Source organism: Heloderma suspectum, chromosome 4 (genome assembly GCF_057233095.1).
Source record: "Heloderma suspectum isolate Gila_16-S chromosome 4, 16-S_ref, whole genome shotgun sequence".
NCBI lineage: Eukaryota > Metazoa > Chordata > Lepidosauria > Squamata > Helodermatidae > Heloderma > Heloderma suspectum.
The window spans coordinates 107540053-107560361 of record NC_139461.1 but is presented as its reverse complement, the minus strand read 5'-3'; the positions used below and the strand labels follow the sequence as shown (position 1 = coordinate 107560361).

Below are 20309 nucleotides of genomic sequence, written 5' to 3'. Positions count from 1 at the left end.
TGCCTTTATGAAATCATCATTACTGATATACCCAATATTAGAGAGAGACCTTACAGCTGTCCCCTCTTCTGGTTCTTCCCCCAACCTGATGGTTCCTGGCAGCCTTACCAGTCTGCCCTCGGGTCTGGTGGTGCTGCTGCTGAATGCCAGGTCGGCCCAAAATAAGACCTCCCTCATCCATGATTTGATTGTGGATGAGGGGGCTGACCTGGCATGTATTACTGACACCTGGGTGGGGGAACTGGGAGGGGTCACTCTCTCCCAGCTGTGCCCTCCTGGGTACTCAGTGCAGCACCAACACCGACTTGAGGGTCGGGGAGGGGGGGTTGCCGTGGTCTGTAGGAATTCAATCTCCCTCTCCAGGCTTCCTGCTCATTCGAGTGCAGATCTTGAGTGTTTGTACCTTGTGTTGGGTACCCGGGACAGATTAGGGTTTCTGTTGGTGTACCGCCCACCCCGCTGCCCATCAGACTCCCTGCCTGAGCTGACGGAGGTGACCTCGGACTTGGTGTTGAGGACCCCCAGGATGATGGTCCTGGGGGATCTCAACTTCCATGCCGAGGCCGCTGTATCCGGGGCGGCTCAGGACTTCATGGCCGCCATGACAACCATGGGGTTGTCCCAACATGTCATCGGCCCAACGCATATAAAAGGACACACGCTTGATCTGGTTTTCTCGACTGGGCAGGTGGATGGTGATCTGAAAGTGGAGGAATTAACATCTGTCCCTTTGTCATGGTCAGATCACTTCCTGCTGAGGTTTAGACTTCTGGCGGGCTTTCCCCTCTGCAAGGGTGGGGGACCTATTAAAATGGTCCGCCCCCGGAGATTAATGGATTCCGATGGATTCCAGAGGGCTCTGGGGGATTTTCCTGCTGGTATAGCTGGTGCTCCTGTCGAAGCCCAGGTCGCTCTGTGGAATGCAGAGATGACTTGGGCGGTTGACACGATCGCGCCCAAGCGCCCTCTCCCTCTGAGCAGAGCCCAGCCAGCTCCTTGGTATACACCTGAGCTGAGGGCAATGAAGCAAGAGGGGAGATGGCTAGAACGCAGGTGGAGGAAAACTTGTGCTGAGTCTGACCGAACACAGGTAAGAGCCCACTATCGAGCCTACTCTGTGGCGGTGAGGGTGGCAAAGAGGCAGTTCTTTTCCACCAGCATTGCATCTTCTCAGTGTCGTCCAGCGGAGCTTTTCCGAGTGGTTCGCAGCCTGTTACATTCTGGGCCAGGGAGAGAGACGGTGGAACCCTCGGTAGCACGCTGTGACAAGTTTGCGCGGCACTTTGAGGATAAAGTCGCTCAGATTCGTCATAAATTGGACACCACCATTAATGCAGTTCCATTGGTAGAGGCGTTCAGAGCACCGTCTGGTCCAGTTTTATTGGATGAGTTTCAGTTACTGAGGCCTGAGGATGCGGACAAGGTGCTTGGCCAAGTCCGATCGACCACTTGTGTGCTTGACCCTTGCCCTTCATGGCTTATTAAATCAAACAAGGAGGGGTTGTCCGGCTGGGTCCAGGAGGTTGTAAATTCCTCCTTGAGAGAGGGAGTGGTGCCTGCCGCTTTAAAAGAGGCAGTAATTAGACCACTCCTGAAAAAGCCTAACCTGGACCCAGAGGATGTTAACAATTATAGGCCAGTGGCCAACATCCCCTTCCTGGGCAAGGTGCTTGAGCGGGTGGTTGTAGGACAGCTCCAGGCACTCTTGAATGAAACGGATTATCTAGATCCATTTCAATCGGGCTTCAGGCCTGGTTTTGGAACGGAAACTGCCTTGGTCGCCCTGTGGGATGACCTCTGCCGGGAGAGGGACAGGGGGAGTGCGACCCTGTTGATTCTCCTGCACCTCTCAGCGGCTTTCGATACCATCGACCATGGTATCCTTCTGGATAGGTTTTCTGGGTTGGGAGTTGGAGGCACTGCACTACAGTGGTTCCGCTCCTACTTGGATGGCCGATTCCAGAAGGTGGTGCTGGGGGATTATTGCTCTGTGCCATGGCAATTGTGCCATGGGGTTCCACAGGGCTCTATTTTATCCCCCATGCTGTTTAACATCTACATGAAACCGCTGGGGGAGGTTATCCGGAGGTGTGGGCTGAGGTGCTATCAATATGCGGATGACACCCAGTTCTACCTCTCTTTTTCATCAAACCCAGGTGAGGCAGTGGCTGTTCTGAACCAGTGCCTGGGCACGGTAATGGACTGGATGGGGGCTAATAAACTGAAACTCAATCCAGACAAGACGGAGGTACTGTTAGTGGGTGGTTCGTCTGCCCGGCTAGGTGATATTCAACCTGTTCTGGAGGGGGTTGCACTCCCCCTAAAGGATCAGGTTCGTAGTTTGGGGGTGCTCTTGGATCCAGAACTGTCACTTGAGGCACAGGTGAACTCAGTGGCACGGAGCACTTTTTATCAGCTTAGGCTGGTATACCAACTACGCCCTTATCTGGACAGAGATAGCCTAGCTACAGTTATCCATGCTCTGATAACTTCTCGTCTGGATTACTGCAATGCGTTATACGTGGGGCTGCCTTTGAAAACAGTCCAGAAACTTCAGCTGGTCCAAAATAGGGCAGCAAGATTGTTAACAGGGACTGGCCTGCGAGCTCATATTACGCCAGTACTTTTCCAGCTGCACTGGCTGCCAGTCCATTTCCGGGCCCGATTCAAAGTGCTGGTGTTAACATTCAAAGCCCTTAACGGCTTGGGGCCAGGTTACCTGAAGGATCGCCTCCTCCCATATGTGCCTGCCCGGACCTTAAGATCATCATCAGCGGCCCTTCTCCGTGAGCCCCTGCCAAAGGAAGTGAGGCCGGTGGCTACTAGGAGGAGGGCTTTTTCTGTTGTGCCACCCCGGCTCTGGAATGAGCTCCCTAGTGAGGTTCGCCTGGCGCCTATATTGTACTCCTTTCGGCGCCAGGTGAAGACCTTTTTATTTTCCCAGGCTTTTTAGCTTTCTAAATTTTTATCTTTGCTGTTTTAAATCTGTATTTTAAATTCCTCTACTGCTGCTAGGTTTTATTGTGGTTGTATTGCTATATTGTGGTTTTAATGTTCTATATATTTTAAATTGTTTTATTGTGTGTTGTTTGGTTTTAATTTTTGTGAACCGCCCAGAGAGCTTCGGCTATTGGGCAGTATAGAAATGAAATAAATAAATAAATAAATAGAGCTCCAAGTTGCTGAACTCTAAGAGTAAGTAAATATGTCTTAGTTTTTGCCCAAATAGGGGGGAAAATGAAATCGAGGTTGACATAGAATCAAGGTAATAAACAAAAAGAAGGTTTTATGGAAATGGCATGCAGACCTCAGCAATATAATGCAGAAACAGAAAAAAACCCTCTATTTTTTGCCAAAAATCCACCTCTGAAAATAAACATCCTTATAATGTAACTAAGAAGTGGCAATAAATTTGGACAGCTAACGTTTTATAGTAACACTGAACCCTTCAATTATATATCATTATACTACACAGCAAATGTCTAACCGAGGACAAAATTAGTTATCTTGAACCCATATTTATTTATATCTGACTCCAATTCTATCATAACTCACATTTATTTCTCAAATCAGAATCAATGTCTGACAGTGCAACTGTATACTCCACTTACACTAGCTCAAGAGCTTTAGTGCGTAAGATCTTATTGGGCAGAGCAATCCTAACCCCCTCTGGGGACAGGCAGGGTTAGGATGTGGTAGAAGTATGCCTCCAACAGGAAATTCTTCCAGTGGGGTGGCACGGCCATCCCAAAGGCCTCCAGTACACCCACAGAAAGCTCCATGGGTGTAGAACTACTGCTGGCAATGTTCCTGCTAGTGGAAGGAGCCCTAACAGGGCATTCCAGGGATGGGTCAGGAGTGGCTTTGGATCCTTTACTCCCTTGGCACAACCCAGGATCAGGCTCACAAACTAGTAATTTCCCTTCCTACTGGTTTCAATGGGAAGGAAAATTTAAGAAAAAACCACCAGAGGGAAAAAGAAAAAAGGCCCGCACCCTGTCATAGTCAAGGTTTTGAAAGTGGTGGATCATCCACCACATAACTATTCCACCCTACTTAAGATTGGTCTGTAAGTTACATAATGTTGCACTAATGTTAGAAAACTGCTGATGTAGCACCATCATTGGACTTTGCTGCCCAAGATCCAGAGTTTCTAATTTTAAGCCTCAGAGGGCAGTATCCAACAGTGACATTCCGCAAACTCAAACAGTGCTAGCGGAGCTCTGTTGAATCTTTCTGTTGTGCAAGCGGTTGCCCATTACTGTTACGGAACCAGTTGTACCAACAGTTGCACAACAGGTTACACAACAGGCGCAAAGCAGTTCCACAACCGGTTGCAAAACAAGTGTAAAGCAGTTGAGCAACCAGCTGCACAAGTTAACACAACGTGTTGCACAATAGGTGCAAGCAATTGAGTAACCAAAGCAGAATGCGCAACTGGTTGCAAAACAGTGCACAACAGTTGCACAACAGGTTGAGCAACACATTGCACAAAGGGCGCAAGCAGTTGCACAATCCAAGCAGAATATGCACATGTTGCACAAGTATAATGCAAAACTGCTTGCGCAACCATGCTTGTGCAAACATAACCTTAGTTGGATTCTTCTCTTGCGCATATTTCAGAACCTAGTTTCCACTAGCACAACGTCATTTGCGTTAATGGAATGACACAGTTGGATACTGCCAGGGAATACAGAAAGCTGAAGATTTGCATAACTGAAGCAAAGCTTCTCAAATATTTCAAATACTGTTTGTTCCTGAACTCTGTGCATTTTCAAACATCATCAGTTTATTTCATTTGATGGGCAAAGATGGAGAATTAAAGCAAATGAGGGCCACCACTTGCTTTTTATTTTTCCTTAGAAGCAGCCACACACACCCCAGCACTGCTGCTCTGATCCAGTTTCGAGCCTCTCATGGCTTCTTTTAAGAAAACGTAAACCATTGGGAGATCCAGAGCTTTTCTACATGAGGCTGTTATTTGCTATATTTACTTTCAGTTTCATCACAGAACTGAGATCTGCGCTCCACACACTGAGTTTTTCCTTCCCTGCATTTTTGCTACATAACCTCTAAGTGGAGCTGTCCTATAGTGAATGGCACAAATACACCAGCAGAAACAGCGCTTTTAAAAATAATACCCCATTTCCCCCATTCTTTAACAACCCAGGAAAGCGCTCTGAAAAAACAGAAGCGAAAATGGGGATCATAATATCGTCTAAAGAACCCATAAACAGCCATGCGTAAGGAATCATGAGTGCACAGTAAATGCCTCGTGTAGAAAAGCTCCCAATCACAGATCTTCTATGTCATATGTAGTTTGGCCCTGAGAAGCAAAAAGAGACAGAGGCTGTGTTGCACAAAGGCTTTCACATACTTGGAGAACAAGTATATTTAGCAGAAACCCAGACTGCACTCCTGGGCCAAATACATGAAGATGTTCTATATTCTGCAACCTCTGAAAGTATTTTTCCAACATCTGAGTACTGCTCATTTATTCATCCAATCAAACACCCTCACATTAATACCTTTTCTCATCACTAACATTACTACCTTTGAATCTTGGATCTAAGACATTTAGAGCACTATTAACTGGCTATGTAACAGTATTCTTTTAAAACACCACATTAAAAAGTATTTCATTCATCATTTTGAAAAACTTTTCATAATACATTTTTTCAATCTTTCTCAAAATGTCCAGTATTTCTATTTCTACTTCAGAAAAAAAGAACACGTTCTCCCCAAATTTTCCAATGTTTTTTCATGCTTTCACATTTCTAATAACGATGCCCAATGCTTTTTGTTTTAAATGACTGCGATCTTGAGTAGAGATGCCCCTTTTCTCCTGACAGTATTCCAAATTTGTATTTGTAAGGTTAAACACACATCTGGAACACCATAGGAGGCAAAGTAAGTTAGGTGGGTGGATGGCGATTTGGAACCAAACAACAGCCAGCAGAGAAAGGGGTAAGCAGGAATTCACACATGCCTCTAATCTGCTCAAAATCACAGCCTGCTGACATTATTTTTTAACCAAAAATGTCCACTGGAGCATCATTACACACAGTAGCATGCAATGTATCATCTGCCCTCCCTCTAAAGTTCAGGGCAGGTAATGGTGTTTCAGAGATTAAAAAGGCAGACTCTTGTGCTGAACATCAAAGGCTTACAATTTAACATTTTGGCCCTTAAATCATTTGCTATTATTTTGCAAGCCCGTCAATACACATGCCAAGAAGCTGTGTTAATGCACCCACAGATGTTTAGAAACCCACCTTCCTGTCCACTTAACAAGTTGTCCTTTAAGCTTGATGGTTTGGCATGTTCACCATAAATAAGGGTGAAAGATAATTCTGCCTATCAATAACTCTTACTATTTATCTAAAGTGATTTACACACACAGGCAGAAACCCTTACAATGGCCTGCAGTGTACGCCAGCATCTCCAGGGCAGCAGAAGAGGGGGCTGAGACTGAAAGAATAGTGGCTTGCCTAGGTGAACTAGTACATTTGTGGCTGAGGTAGGATTTGAACCTAGGGCTTCCCAGTCACACTCACAGCCAATACACTACACTACAGCACATGCTGATATATAGAATAACTCCTGTATTTTCTGGATTAAACTGAGTACAATTTTTACAACGTAATTTCATCACAAATACACCAAAATCCAGAGAAATGTTGCTGAGATGAGCTCAGGGACTTCATTTTATTCATACGTGTAAAAGTGACCATTCCAGGAATAGTCTTAACACTAGATAAGAATATAAGTAAACACTACAGTCTTGAGAATTTCAGCTTTCTTTGGAAATGATGGCCAAAATACTAATAGATCGGAAGAAATATCATAAACTAAGGGCCAAATTAAACATTCTCCTAATCACACAGCGCTCCACTACTCTCCTGCAAGCACTCATAGCCCCGATTCAGATCGAGACCATGGCACTTCAGGAAAGGAGGGCTTAAGCTTTCCACACACATACGCACAACTGTTTTGGAAACAATGGAGGGTTTTTTTTCTTTTTTAACCCCCACCCCTGGTGGGGGGGAGCTTACGCCCTCCTCTCTCAAAGCACCACAGTCCCAATATGAATCCACTTGCAGAATAGGGAATACAATCACGCATAGCTCCACTATGGATGATTAGTTTGGCCCTTAAAGAAAGGGCAGGGAACTCTGCTTAGCATGCTGTTGTGCCCCAGACCACCATCTCTTTTCCTTTTGTTCACAATGCGGGTTAGTGTTTAAGCAAAAAATGGGAGAGGGAAGGAACATCAGGGGAGGAGTTGGGGTCCACAATGTACAGGTCTATTAAGGCAACTAGAATAAAATTAAATTCAAATTCAATGTGTTTTTCAACTCTAATGATTTCTAGAATCCATAAGACGACTGATTCCCTGAAAGGGTGCTTCCATGTGTTACATCCATCAGCAATGGCAGCAGGGAAACAGAAAGTACCAGCCTGTTATAGAAGCAGAGACCTACCATCACTGTTTTGGTGTAATAGGAGCTCTTTATTTTTTGCCAGTCCTGCTAGTCCTTGTGAACAGCTATTGAATGGAAGTCCCATACATGCACAATACAAAACTATGTGGCTTGCAAACGATGGACACTCTGTTTTATAACACAAACCAATTGTAAATACATTCATGTGGATGTGCTCAAAAAAAGGGTTAGTGCTCATTTTTTTCCACACTTCAGTGTAATATCTTCTGATATTGTAGCAACCACAGTGTTCGTCTTTGTAAGAATGACTGACTGAAAGTTACCAAGGCAACTGTTCCCACTAATGTTTAATGTTGCTTTTTATACCATCATGCACAGATGCTTATCTTTTGTCTTCTTTTATTTTCTCTTTGCAACCAATGAAGTATAACATTTTAAGTATATCCTCCACCAATGGTCATGCAGAGTTTACAGTACCCCTTTTGCTATGCACTAGCATAGGACTTTTCATGTAAGTAAACTCTCTGAAATACTTGTAATCCATTTAATTACATGCCACTAGTCCAATTCAAATAGCCCTGCTGAAGTAAATAACAGAGTGTATACAAGTATACCTTATATCAGGCCTGGTAAGGTTTAGTACCTAGGTCAAAGAAGACTGGTTGGTAAATCTGTAATGTATTCCATTAAGAATAGAAACAAATGTAAATGATACATTTGCAACACTATTTTGAAGACTCATAAAGAAGTATTTTGCACCAATGATTATTGTAAATTAATTATAATTATTTAACATCATGGGTTGTATCCAATACGTTGTATCCAATGTTAGTCTAACTTAACTCCCATTGATTTCAATGAGTCAGCTCTAAGTAGTCAGCTCTAACTAGGATTAACACTACTTAGTAGGACTAACGCTACTTAGCAACTATTTAGCAACACCATATATGGAAAAACAGGCTAATGATCCTTGTCTGAAAGATATCAATGTAACATCTGCTCCAAATTAAGAGTGCTTCTACAACCGCTGAGGCATCTTTCCCATATACATAGTTCATAAATGATCTGGAATTAGGAGTGAGCAGTGAACTGGCCAAGTTTGCCGATGACACAAAATTATTTAGGGTGGTTAAAACAAAAAGGGATGGTGAAGAGCTCCAAAACGCTCTCTTCAAATTGGGAGAATGAGCATCAAAATGGCAAATGTAAGCGTGTGTAAAGTGATGAACGTTGGGGCAAAAAATCCTAACTTCAAGTATAACCTAATGGGATCTGAGCTAGCAATGACCGACCAAGAAAGAGATCTTGAGGTTGTGGTTGACAGCTCAATGAAAATGGCAACCCAGTATGCGGCCGCTGTAAAAAAGGCAAACTCCATGTTAAGCATAATTAGAAAAGGAATTGAGAATAAAACAGCCAATATCATACTGCCCCTATACAAATCTATGGTGCGACCACACTTGGAATACTGTGTACAGTCCTTGTAGATATTGTAGAGCTGGAAAAAGTATAGAAAAGGGCAACTAAAATGATTAAGAGGCTGGAGCATCTCCCCTAGGAGGAAAGGTATAACAGCTGGGATTGTTTAGCTTGGAAAAAAGGAGGGTAAGGGGAGACATGATAGAAGTGTACAAAATTATGCATGGTGTGGAGAATGTGGACAGGGAGACTTTTTTCTCCCTCTCACATAATATTAGAACCCAGGGTTATCCCATGAAGCTGATTGGTGGGAGATTAAGGACAGATAAAAGGAAGTACTTCTTCACACTGCGCATAATTAAACTATGGAATTCGCAACCTCAAGACGTAGTGATGGCTACCAACTTGGATGGCTTTAAAAGAGGGTTGGACAAATTCCTGGAGGAAAAAGCTATCAGTGGCTACTAGTCCTGATGGCTATGTGCTACCTCCAGTACCAGAGGCGGTGTGCCTATGTACACCAGTTGCTGGGGAACATGGGTGGGGGGGCTGTTGCACTCATGCCCTGCTTGTGGGTTCCCGATCGACAGCTGGTTGGCCACTGTGTGAACAGAATGCTGGACTAGATGGACCCTTGGTCTGATCCAGCATGGCTGTTCTTATATTCTTACATTCTTAGATGCAGTACGTAGCCAAATAATGATACTAATATCCTACAATAGCTGTCTTTACATTACTTCTGGAACTGCCACAGAACTACTTGGCCCTACTCCTGTAGATTTCACAATTCAGTGGCAGTTTTATGCTACTTACTTCCTGGTGGGAAATCCAGCAGTACCTCAGGAGAACTACTATTAAAGGGATAATTTACAATACCACAATTCAGGGTACCTGTACTCCTCCGCTGGATAGAAACAACCTAAACTGTTCAGTTGCAGCAACCTCCACACACACCTGCTATTTGCAAGGAATTCTGGGATAGCAACATTTTGCTCAGCAAGAAGTAAAATAGTAATGACAAATCAGAGAGGGGAGAGGAGGGGTTGGATCTCAATTAAATTGTGTGTTTATAGAACTGGCACTCAAAATAATTACCTCAGGATAACTAATTATGCAAATAAGTAAATAAACAACAAGCGAGTTGCCAGTGGCCAAGAATGAAGTCCGCTCTATATCAAGGAAGAGAAACAGAGTTTCTTGCAATCCAGAGCTCTACCCTGCTCCATTCTTACAGGCTATGCAGCCTCCCCAATGGAGGACGTTGCCTGCAGAGGCAAACTATGGGGCAAAATGCCCTCTCCTCTCCCCTCCCCACCCCCTACCCCCACAATTCTCAACCTACCATGTCTGTCCCGTTGTCAAAGTGGTGATTGACTGACAACCACAGAGAACAATCCGGCACAAAAGCCTGATGGGAATGAATGAAGAATGTTCCGGAAGTCATTACGTTTGTCAGTTCTCTGAGTTCGTTAAAGCCCTGACATCTCAGCCTCTTATCCTTTTCGAAATAGTCCACCCTTACTATTCACAGTTTTGAATAAATGATGACATACCTTCAGATCCTAATAATCAGAGTGTTGTATCTTTTTGTATTTAATATTTGCAAAGGCTTGATTTGAACTGACAATTCAATTAGCTTCCTAAGCATATGGAATACTATTTGGTCCCTCAGGGTATATTCTTCCACATAAACCAGAACTACAGTCTATCTACACTAGATGTCCAAACCAAGTAATGTATTAGCTTTAGTGCAGTAGTGAATAATGCACAGTCCCTTTTCATTTTTATTTAATTAAGAGAACATCTTTTATTCATGTGCCAGCATTGATGACACATCTCTTACCTCTAACATCCCTCAAAAGGAAGAGGTGACTGAACTACAGAAGGACTATCATGAACATGTGACATTTGACTATAAACATAGGAGCTAACTTTTCATATTATTATTTATATAGAAAAAAGACCTAAACAAATTATGAAGCTGCAGGAAAAATCTCCAGAATTCTTAAGTGCATTTACAATCCCACCCTTTAGTTAAATCTTTATTGCAAAGTTTAAAAGAAAACTATGAATTTAACTAATTTTCCATTGATTTAAAAAAATTCTGTGTTTGCAAGCAAAGTCAATTCTAAGATGCTATACATTATATTATACAATTCTCTCCAAAATATATATAATTGGCTTTGGGTCTCCTATATTGATGAGAAAAGAGGAATGAAACTTTAGTAAATAAATACTTATAATTTCATAGAAAACTGACTTGTATCATCCTGTAGCCCAGAATTCTGTTTTTACTTCTGTTTTATTTTATGGTATTTTAAACAGCAGTTTATTGTTAACCAAATGTGTGTTTTTCTCTAACAAAGGTTTTAATCTGTTACATATTGACTTATTAATGGGAGTCATTCCACAAATTCTTTCTTCAAAATTGAATCTAACTTTTCTAACAAACCCTGCTCTCTACCCCACTCCTGCAAAAAACAAAACAAAAAAAAAACACTGTATTTGCAGTATTTGGCGGGAAGGGAATTGTTCCAGATATTCTACTGAAATTATACAGCATGCATATCTCCTTAAAAGAGCCATTATTTCAAAATGTAATACTGAAGCACTGGAATCTCTTTGAAATTACCATTGTTCTGTTAAACATCCTCTCAAAATATACAGATAAGTGTGCATAGGATTGCAGCCTATCTGGAAATAGGCACCACTGAATGCGGGAATACGGGCAGACCCCTCCCTCAGGAGGCTATGGGGTGCCCCATGGCATGGGCTTTGCCTATCGGCACCAGTGGGCGTGCCTTCACTCAGATGGGGTGGGCCAGGCTTACTTCCAAGTAAACACACATAGGATTGGGTTGTGCAATACCATTTTATCCCTTTTAACTCTTGAATGGGCTAATCTCAAAGCTTTGTGATCACAAGCCAAACCACACTGAATTTAGTGGTAAGGTTTCCACACAGTGGTTCTGGATTTCACCTCTTTTTATTAATTTATTAATCTAGTGAATATACTCTGCTTTGCACAGGTTGGAATGGCCCTTAGAGTGATACATTGAACCTTCAAGCAAAGTTATGCAACTGTCAGAGTTGGACACATTCACTCCACCCCATCTGAGTGAAGGCACGCCCACTGGCACCGATAGGCAAAGCCCATGCCATGGGGCACCCCACAGCCTCCTGAGGGAGGGGTTTGCCCATTCCATTCTCCTGAGGGGATCTGCCGGACAGCAAGAGGGAGGGGTCAGCCATATAACTCTGTCCCTCAGACTCCTCCCCACCCCCACTTCAAACTGTATGGACTGCAAAACTATGCACTGGTTAGGGGAGTCTGCTACCTAGCAACTGAAGATAGTACTGCAGGTTTCAAACACAGATACACATTTAAATTAAGGAAACCCAATTAATGCATTTTAAAAACCAAGTAATCCCACGATGCACACTCCTAGGGTCCCTTTAGTATGCATGCCAAGTTTCAGGTGTCTAAGTTTCATGGTGTTGGACCAATGGTTCTGACAGACAGACACATACACGCACGCTTTTACTATTAGTATAGACTGGTGGCCCTTTGTGATTCACATCATACTGAGAGTCTAATGTTCCTAATCAAAATTCGGAAATTGCCTAATGCAGTTAATTGAAGCATCGCTTGACACAAATCTAAGCAAATTGCCAGCTGGTTTTCTTATAAAGTGTGAAGAGACTGCTATCACCCACAGTTCTAGCAAGACTGTCATCCTGCATGAAATGGTGTGTTAAAAGGCAAATCCTAATGACAGCTCTTAATGATAACAGAAATGCCTGTGTTTTCTTTCCTTTTTTCCCCTGCGGCTATGACATTTATCACCCCCGGGGTGAGTGGGCGGGTAGGCTTACTACACACAGGTGGCTTCACTACAGAGGGAGCTTCGCGATGCTGCAACCTCAGAACAAAGTAAAATCCCACGAAGTGAAAGTATCTCCTTCTTGCAGGCTGTCAGCAGGTCACCCTGCCCTCAACCGTCCGGAGCCGTCCTCCCCATTCCGTTCTAGAGGCGAGGCGGAGGAAGAACGAGCCGCGCGGTCGCCCTTCGGTGGAACCGGGGCGATCGGGCAACTCTAGCTGCTAGGCCACTGCTCCACCTGGGCGGGGGAAGGGAGCACATGCAAGGGGGGGACGATGCCCCGAATAGCCCCCCTCGACGAAGACACACAACGGGGAAGGAACAAAATGAGCCCCACCCACCAGGACTTCTCCCTCGACCCTCCTCCACGAGCGCCGCTCTTTGGCCTCCCCCTCTCACGCCAGATCGGAGCGGTGCCGCAAGCGCGCCGCTGGGCAAGGCCCCTCGGCAGGCCCGCTTCTTCTCGCGGCGCCCAGCAAGCTCCGTTCCCGCCTCTCCTGCACTGCCCAAATCTCCCCCCCCCCCGCACCCGCGGCCTGCCCATCCCTCTGGGGCCAACCCGCACCATAGGGTCGATTGGTTCCGCCCTCCCCGCCCCTCTCCGCGCTTGAATTACCTGCTTCGATGAGCCGCGGCGGGGAAGTCGCCCTCTCCTCTCTGCGATGAACATCCGCGGCCGCTCGCTCTGCTCCGCCCCCCCCCCCCCGCTCGCTCAGTGTGAGCCGGTGTCACTCACAAAGGCCACGCCAGGGAAGAGAGACGCAGCCCAGCCCAGCCCGTTTCCGGGAGCGCCAAATAAAGAAACGTCCAAAAGGAGGAGGGGGGAGGGGGAGGAGGGGGGAGGGGGAGAGACGGACGCCGGCAGAGATGGAGGGAGAAAGCAAAAGAGGGTGGAGCGTGGGCATGCAGAGAACCCAGGAGGGGGAGGAGCAGCAGGAGGAGAAAGATGCTTTCCAGCAGCATCAGCTCCACTAACGCAGCCCGCTGTCTGGAGGGAAATTGGGGGTGGGCGGGAGCTTTTCATGGAGCACCTCGGAACAGACACCATGGAGGGGGGCTTGGGAAAAGCCAGGCTCAGAGTCAGGGAGAGCAGTCTGATTTGGTCAACGAATGAAGATGAGGCAGCATTCTGGGACAATAATAACTGTGGCGTAGTGAAAAGAGGGGAAGAAAAGTTTTCCCAAGGCGGCTCCCCATCAAGTCTGGACCCTTCCTGAGCTTCGTTCCACAGCCTCACGGGACATGCTGGTCCTCCCACCACCATGGAGTCCAGGTTAAAGGGATCACTCAAGAAGGAGCACTGCAGTGAGATGTATTCTGTGTGCTTCGGTGAACCCAGCACGCCATTCTGAAGCCAGGGACACGCAACAATGTCCTGGGAGATGGCTTGTTATCAGAGTATGGACAGCTTTTCAGAATAAAAGATTTGACCACAAATAAGGAATATCAACAGAAACTTTGGTGGAGTCAGTGGCACATTACACAAGGTATCATCAGCATATCGCTTTGCTTTGTACTTGCACAACATTTTCCATCACTGGTCTCCAGTTACTTTTGCTGAACCCAACAAGCCCAGCACCCTATTGTCAGTAGGTCCTTTTATATTAGACACCAGCACTTAACATTTAAAGCAGGGGTGGGCAACTTGTGTCCCTCCAGATGTTTTGGCCCACAACTATCAGCCCTAGCCAACATAGGTAGCAGTGAAGGATCATGGGAGTTGTGGGCCAGGACATCTGAAGGGCCTGATTTAAAGGAAGGGGCCACGGGAAGAGCACAGTGACACAATGAAGGGCAAGAAGCTATTTTCAAGTCCACTCGTTTTAACTAAAGCATTTAACACAATTTAGGATTAACAGCATAATATTCTAAGGTACGCTTGGAGAAACATAAAATATGTTTATAGAAATGCACAACTCCTTGAAGTGACATACTGTATAAGTAGAAAATATTGCATGTTAATTGCATTCACACAATTAATGCCACATTTAGTTTAGCCCCATTTATGTATGTATTTAGGGTAATATATACCCCATACTTTCTGTTTCAAAAGAGCCACTCAAAGCAGCTTACATTCTTCAACAAATATAAAACAATGCCCTTGATGCAAATCCCATATGTTTATAGCTCAGGTAGAACTTGATTTCTATGCCCTAGAAAGCAAAGCCTTTGACAGCTAGGCTGTGTCTCTAATAACAGTTCCCAGACCCACTGTGGGAGGAAGATATGTTATGGTGCATATCTAAATCTAGAAAGCTGACGCACAGAATGTCCTAAAGCTAAGTCTTCTATGCAAACATGTGAAATGGCACTAAATGCAGGAATGATGCAGACTTATGCATCGTAAGCCTTATGCTATCATTGGATGATGACTGGATGAATGGCATTGGAATATTAATTCATCCAAAAGAATCATGATTTTTGTCTACTCTTGGTAACACAGATGAGGACCCATGCTTCACCCATAAGCATGCATTAAAGAGGTGAGAATAAAAGTGTCAGAAATTAATATTATCTCATTATTTTAATAATAATAATGAGAACTGTGGTGCTGGAGAAGACTCTTACGAGTTCCCTGGACTGCAAGGAGGTCAAATCAGTCCATCCTCAAGGAAATCAACCCTGAGTGCTCATTGGAAGGACAGATACTGAAGCTGAAGCTCAAATATTTTGGCCACCTAATGCGAAGAGAAAACTCTCTGGAAAAGACCCTGATGCTGGGAAAGACTGAAGGCAAAAGGAGAAGGGGATGGCAGAGGATGAGATGGCTAGATAGCATCACCGATGCAATGAATATGAACTTGAGCACGCTCCGGGAGAGAGCGCAAGACAGGAAGGCCTGGCGTGCTATGGTCCATGGTGTCATGAAGAGTCGGACACGACTGAACGACTGAACAACAACAACATTATTTTAAGCAGATATTTCCAAGTGTGTGCATGTTAGAAGGTTTTTTGTTTGATCATGACAAGTTAGGGGCACCATGCTGGGATATGTGTTCCCCATTCTTTATTTCTACACACACACACACACACACTTCCTTAACTTGTGCAATAGTGCAAGATTGTTGAGGCCTGAGAAAGATGAGTATTTTCCTGTTCACATAGGTCTGAATCTCAGCAGTCCAGCACTGTAATGAATCACTATACAGCTGATGGCTGAGGTGCAGGACTCTGCGAGCTGGAAGGTGCTCATCTAGACCTGAACTCTAGTGGTACAGGGTGGGAGGAGAGTCTTTTTACCTCTTCCTCCCCACATTGTATGGGAAAGTTGGAGGGAGGCATTGGGATTGAGGGATGCATGCCTCATGGTGTGAATTCGCTGACCTTAACGTAATCCCAATTCTTATATACTTTAAGGGCGCAGTCCTATGCATGTTTAGAAAAAAGGTCTTACAACCCCCAGCATTCACCAGCCAACATGGCTGGCTGGAGAATGCTGGGAGCTGTGGGACTTTTTTCTGTGTAAACATGCATAGGATTGCATCCTAAGCACGGGTGCAGAACCTCTGTCCCGGGGGCCAAATCTGTCCCTCCTACAGTTCCAACCTGACCCTGTGGAGTTCTCCAAAAGGTCACATCCCTTTCCCCCCATCACAGATCTTTTGGTGGTTTCCTAACTATTGTGCATTTTTCCCATTGCAAAAGTTTGAAATGTTTCTCCTAAGGCTTAGTTACTGGCGGTAACAGCTTTAAGCTGAAGTATTTTGTGTATTTTTGGCCCCACCCCTTTTGCCTTCAACTCCACTCACCACTGGAATATTGCTCCCGAAAGCTTCTCCAAAACTGAATTTGGCCCAAGAGGTTTTGCACCCCTGACTGAATGAATCCTGAGGCGGGGTGGGGCAGGGGAAGGAGTTTAATTAGAATCAGGAGAAGTATTTTTCTTTCCATCCTAAATCATGCCTCCACCTGAATCTTTTAGCATCAAACTGGTCAGAGCCCATAAAAACATATAGAAGCCTGGGCTGGGAAGTAGAATTAGGGTCAAGGTGTGGACATGCATCTCCCAACCCAAATTCCAACCCTGCTTGAGGATACTGCAATTTGATAGGCAATCGCGTAGGCCAAAATGACTTCAGACCCAGTTTCTAGAACTTCTTTCAGCCCAAGGGTTGAATTCAGTTTCATAGAACCTTCTGGGGCCAGCATTCCAGTGGTGGGTGGAGCTAAAAGAAAAGGGAGTGAGGCCAACAATATAAAAAATACCAGCATATCTTAGCTTAAATAGCTCTCACTGCCAGTGACTATCGAGAGGCATTTCAACCTTTTACACAGGTTGCACAAACGCTGGGAAACTACCAAACGATTGGCAGCCAGGGGAAAGTGAGTGGGACCATCTGGGATACCCAAGAGGGCCTAATTGGGACCCCAGACAAAAACATATTTGGCCCGAGGCCTGAAGTTCCCCAGCCCTGTGGTAGAGGTCCGCCTTCTCCCACACCACATGAACCTCCCTGAATGCTACAGTCACCACCAGTGCTTCTCCCCACGCCAAGTCTCCTTGCCTTCCAAGGTCAGGTTGATGGTGACTCGAGACATGGGTCTTTTCAGTTGTGGCTCTCTGCCTGTGGAATGCTCCTCCCTAGGAAGGCTCACCTGGTGCTGAACTGAATGTTTTTTCATCCCCGGATGAAGAACCTTTTTAATTGCACAGGCTTTTTAGCACATCACCTAGCTGATTCTAATCAACAGTTTTTAAATTTTCCTATTTCTACCCCCAGAATTATTTATACTGTTTTATTGTTTTCAGTAACATGATTTAATTTTGCAATTCTCTATCTTTGTGACCTCCCCAGGAAGTTTTCCAAAATGAAGGGAGATATATAAATCCTTAAATTAAATAAAATCCCTCTCTGGACTCCTTTCCATTTGCTTTTTTTAAATAGGTGCTTGACTGTAATAAACATTCTGTGCCTCCTGGAGGGCAATTAACATGCTCAGTCCTCACTGTTCCATTTTGGGGTGTGTGTTTTTAATTTTCTTTTAATTTGCAAACTAATATTTTTCTGCGTATCTGGGGAGTCCTCTGAGTATCCAGAAAACCCTGCCATGTCTGTGGGTGGACCCATTTTGCTGCTCTACTGGTAGGAGCAGAACTGAAAGGATGATAGAAAAGAGAGTAAACGTAGGATTCAATTACATTCAGAAGTGTTATACAGGCAAAAAACAATAGTTAGTAAAATTATTGGTTGATGTGACTCTAGAATCTTCATAAAGGAGAGCCTAGCAATGCAATTTCCTCAATTAAGATTACTACAAACGCATAGATGCGTTATTATAGAGGTTTTTCTATTTGTTTCAAACAGACTCTATATTGGGGGGGAATCAGGCCTGAGGGCCAAATCTATCCCTCTAGAGGTGCCAATTCAGCCCTCCAGGGGTCCTCAAAAGGCCATGCCCCTTTCCCTGGCCCCACCCCCTTTCCCCCAACCAAGGGTGGTTTCCCAGCTTTTGTGCCGTTTTCCCCCATTCTAAAATGTTGAAATGTCCTTCCTAAAGCTCTGTTGCTGGCAGTAAGAACTTTAAGCTACAATATGCTGGCATTTTAGTATTTTGGCCTATTCCATCATTGGAATGCAGCCCCCAAGAGCTTCTCTGAAATTGAATTCAGCTCTTGGGCTGGAAGAGGTTCCCCATCCCTGCTCTATGTAAATAAAATGTAACATACTATGAACCCTGCCAAAGTTACAGACTTTTAAGGCCTATTGATTTCAACTTGAGAGTTTGAGACTATACATACATTTCTCCTATAGAATTTAATGGGATGAAAGTGCATAAATCTGGTTGGATTATGCCCAGTGCAAATAAAAAGCATTTAAGCATATACTTAACTTTGAGCCTGTTGTTTGTTTTATTTAATTACATGAAGTCTAATGTATTTGGACATGCAATGTTTAGATCAGGGATGGGAAACCTGCGACCCGAAGGCCACATGTGGTCCTCAGCTTAATTTCATATGTCCCTCAGCCTAATTGAAAAGCCCTCCATATACAATCACTTCAGACCTCTATCAAGGGTAATCTGTCTCTTCCCTGGCAGCCTGCTGCATGGGAAGGAAGAGGGATAGAGAGAGAGAAAATGGGGTGATCTACAGATTACAGAGCATCATGCTTGCATTTGTGTTCCAGAAATCAAAGAATGTCAGACAAGATGCAGTTCATATTAGTTCCATGTAAACCTTACATAGAAATCTTTCCTAATGCTCACATGCATATTTAGTAACCACAGCATTTATTTACTGATGGATTGGCTATGCACTCAACTCCTGCACATCAACCTATCGATCACATGAAGCAACATACTGGAGACTTCTCCACAACTGAAGAATATTCCTGTGCTTACTGCTTATGTTGAGTATAATAGTATAATATTTATGTATTAAGCAGTAATAAAATACAAAGAAACTGAATTTTTAAAAAGACATAGCAATGTGAACTAGCAAGATATTGACAGAATATGCTAAAGCCCATTTAATTTCTCTCTATTAATATTTTAGTTCCTCCAAGACCCTCCTCTTTTATTGCTATTTATTGCCATTTGTAAATTGCCAGCTGTCAATACTTTAATTTGTATACATTTGCTCAGAATTTCACATCTGGTGCATGTGAAGATCAATCCTAAACATGTTTACTCACAAGTATGTTCAAGAGGATACATAGGATTGCAGTCTTTGAGATGTGTGGTGGGGAGAGGGATGGGAAAGCCCCATTGTGCGTGTGGAATCCATTCCACACAATCCATCCAAATCTAAGCACTTTAAGTCCCATTACTTTCAATGGGAGATATGTCAGCATGTGATTAATTCTCCAATTGAAGTAAATGGGGAGAGGGGTTATCTTTGGCTGGATTATGCCCATAGGGATCATAAAAGTATAATTCAGTAAAGCCATTATTAATGGTACTCTAGCCTCCTGATCAAAAATCAATGTTTTATTTAAAGAAGGGATTAATTGAAAGGGCTATGACATCCCCTGACCCAGTTGGAATTTTTGATGCCCTAGTGTGTTTTCTTCTTTTTAAACAGTAATGCTAACTCCTGGTTATAACTTTTCTCACCAAAGAATCCAGGGTGTATACAGAGCCTTAGCGATCCAATCACAATTTGAACCCAATACTTTTCACCTTCATCTGATCTAGATACTAGACATGTTTGGAAGTCTGCGAGTACTATCATCTGCTTGCCAACAGTTTGCCATTAAATAAAATGAAGCATTCCTCTGCTGTGTGGGCTTGTAGCCACGTCACAATCTGTCCATAAATAACTATCTCCTACTCAAGGAGAGTGACTAATCTTCAACTGCAACAACACTATTTGATTTGCCACTTACACATACTTTTATTTCAGATACAGTATTCATGCAAAGTAGTAAACAAACCAACAAACAAACCCTAGAAAAGAAGGTTCACAGTTATTTTCTTCTAAAAACAGGAATGGTAAGGGAAACAGCACTGCAAACTTTACCTAGGGTAAATCCAGATGAGGCTTTTATTCACAAAATTGTATGGGGGGTCCAGACATCATCTTCTCCTACTTGCAACCCTTCCGTGTTTTCTCACCACT

General features: G+C 44.0%; 1 protein-coding gene across 8 annotated transcripts in view; it reads right to left on the bottom strand.

The window, feature by feature from the left end:
- The window catches only part of CAP2 (cyclase associated actin cytoskeleton regulatory protein 2), a 73462-nt gene extending 60008 nt beyond the window's left edge, over positions 1-13454 (bottom strand). For 5 of the 8 annotated variants that reach the window (XR_014790224.1, XM_084850288.1, XM_084850294.1 and 2 more), the window contains exon 1: positions 13365-13454. Coding sequence is in view for 2 of the 8 variants with exons in the window: in XM_084850288.1 (XP_084706414.1) it covers positions 13365-13418 (54 nt within the window). In the remaining 6 variants the exon portion in view is untranslated. Of the gene's footprint in view, positions 1-13089; positions 13289-13364 lie in introns of those variants that run through there. The other 3 variants (XR_014790225.1, XM_084850291.1, XM_084850289.1) reach the window with 1 other exon arrangement.
- Between the last annotated feature and the right edge of the window lie 6855 nt (positions 13455-20309).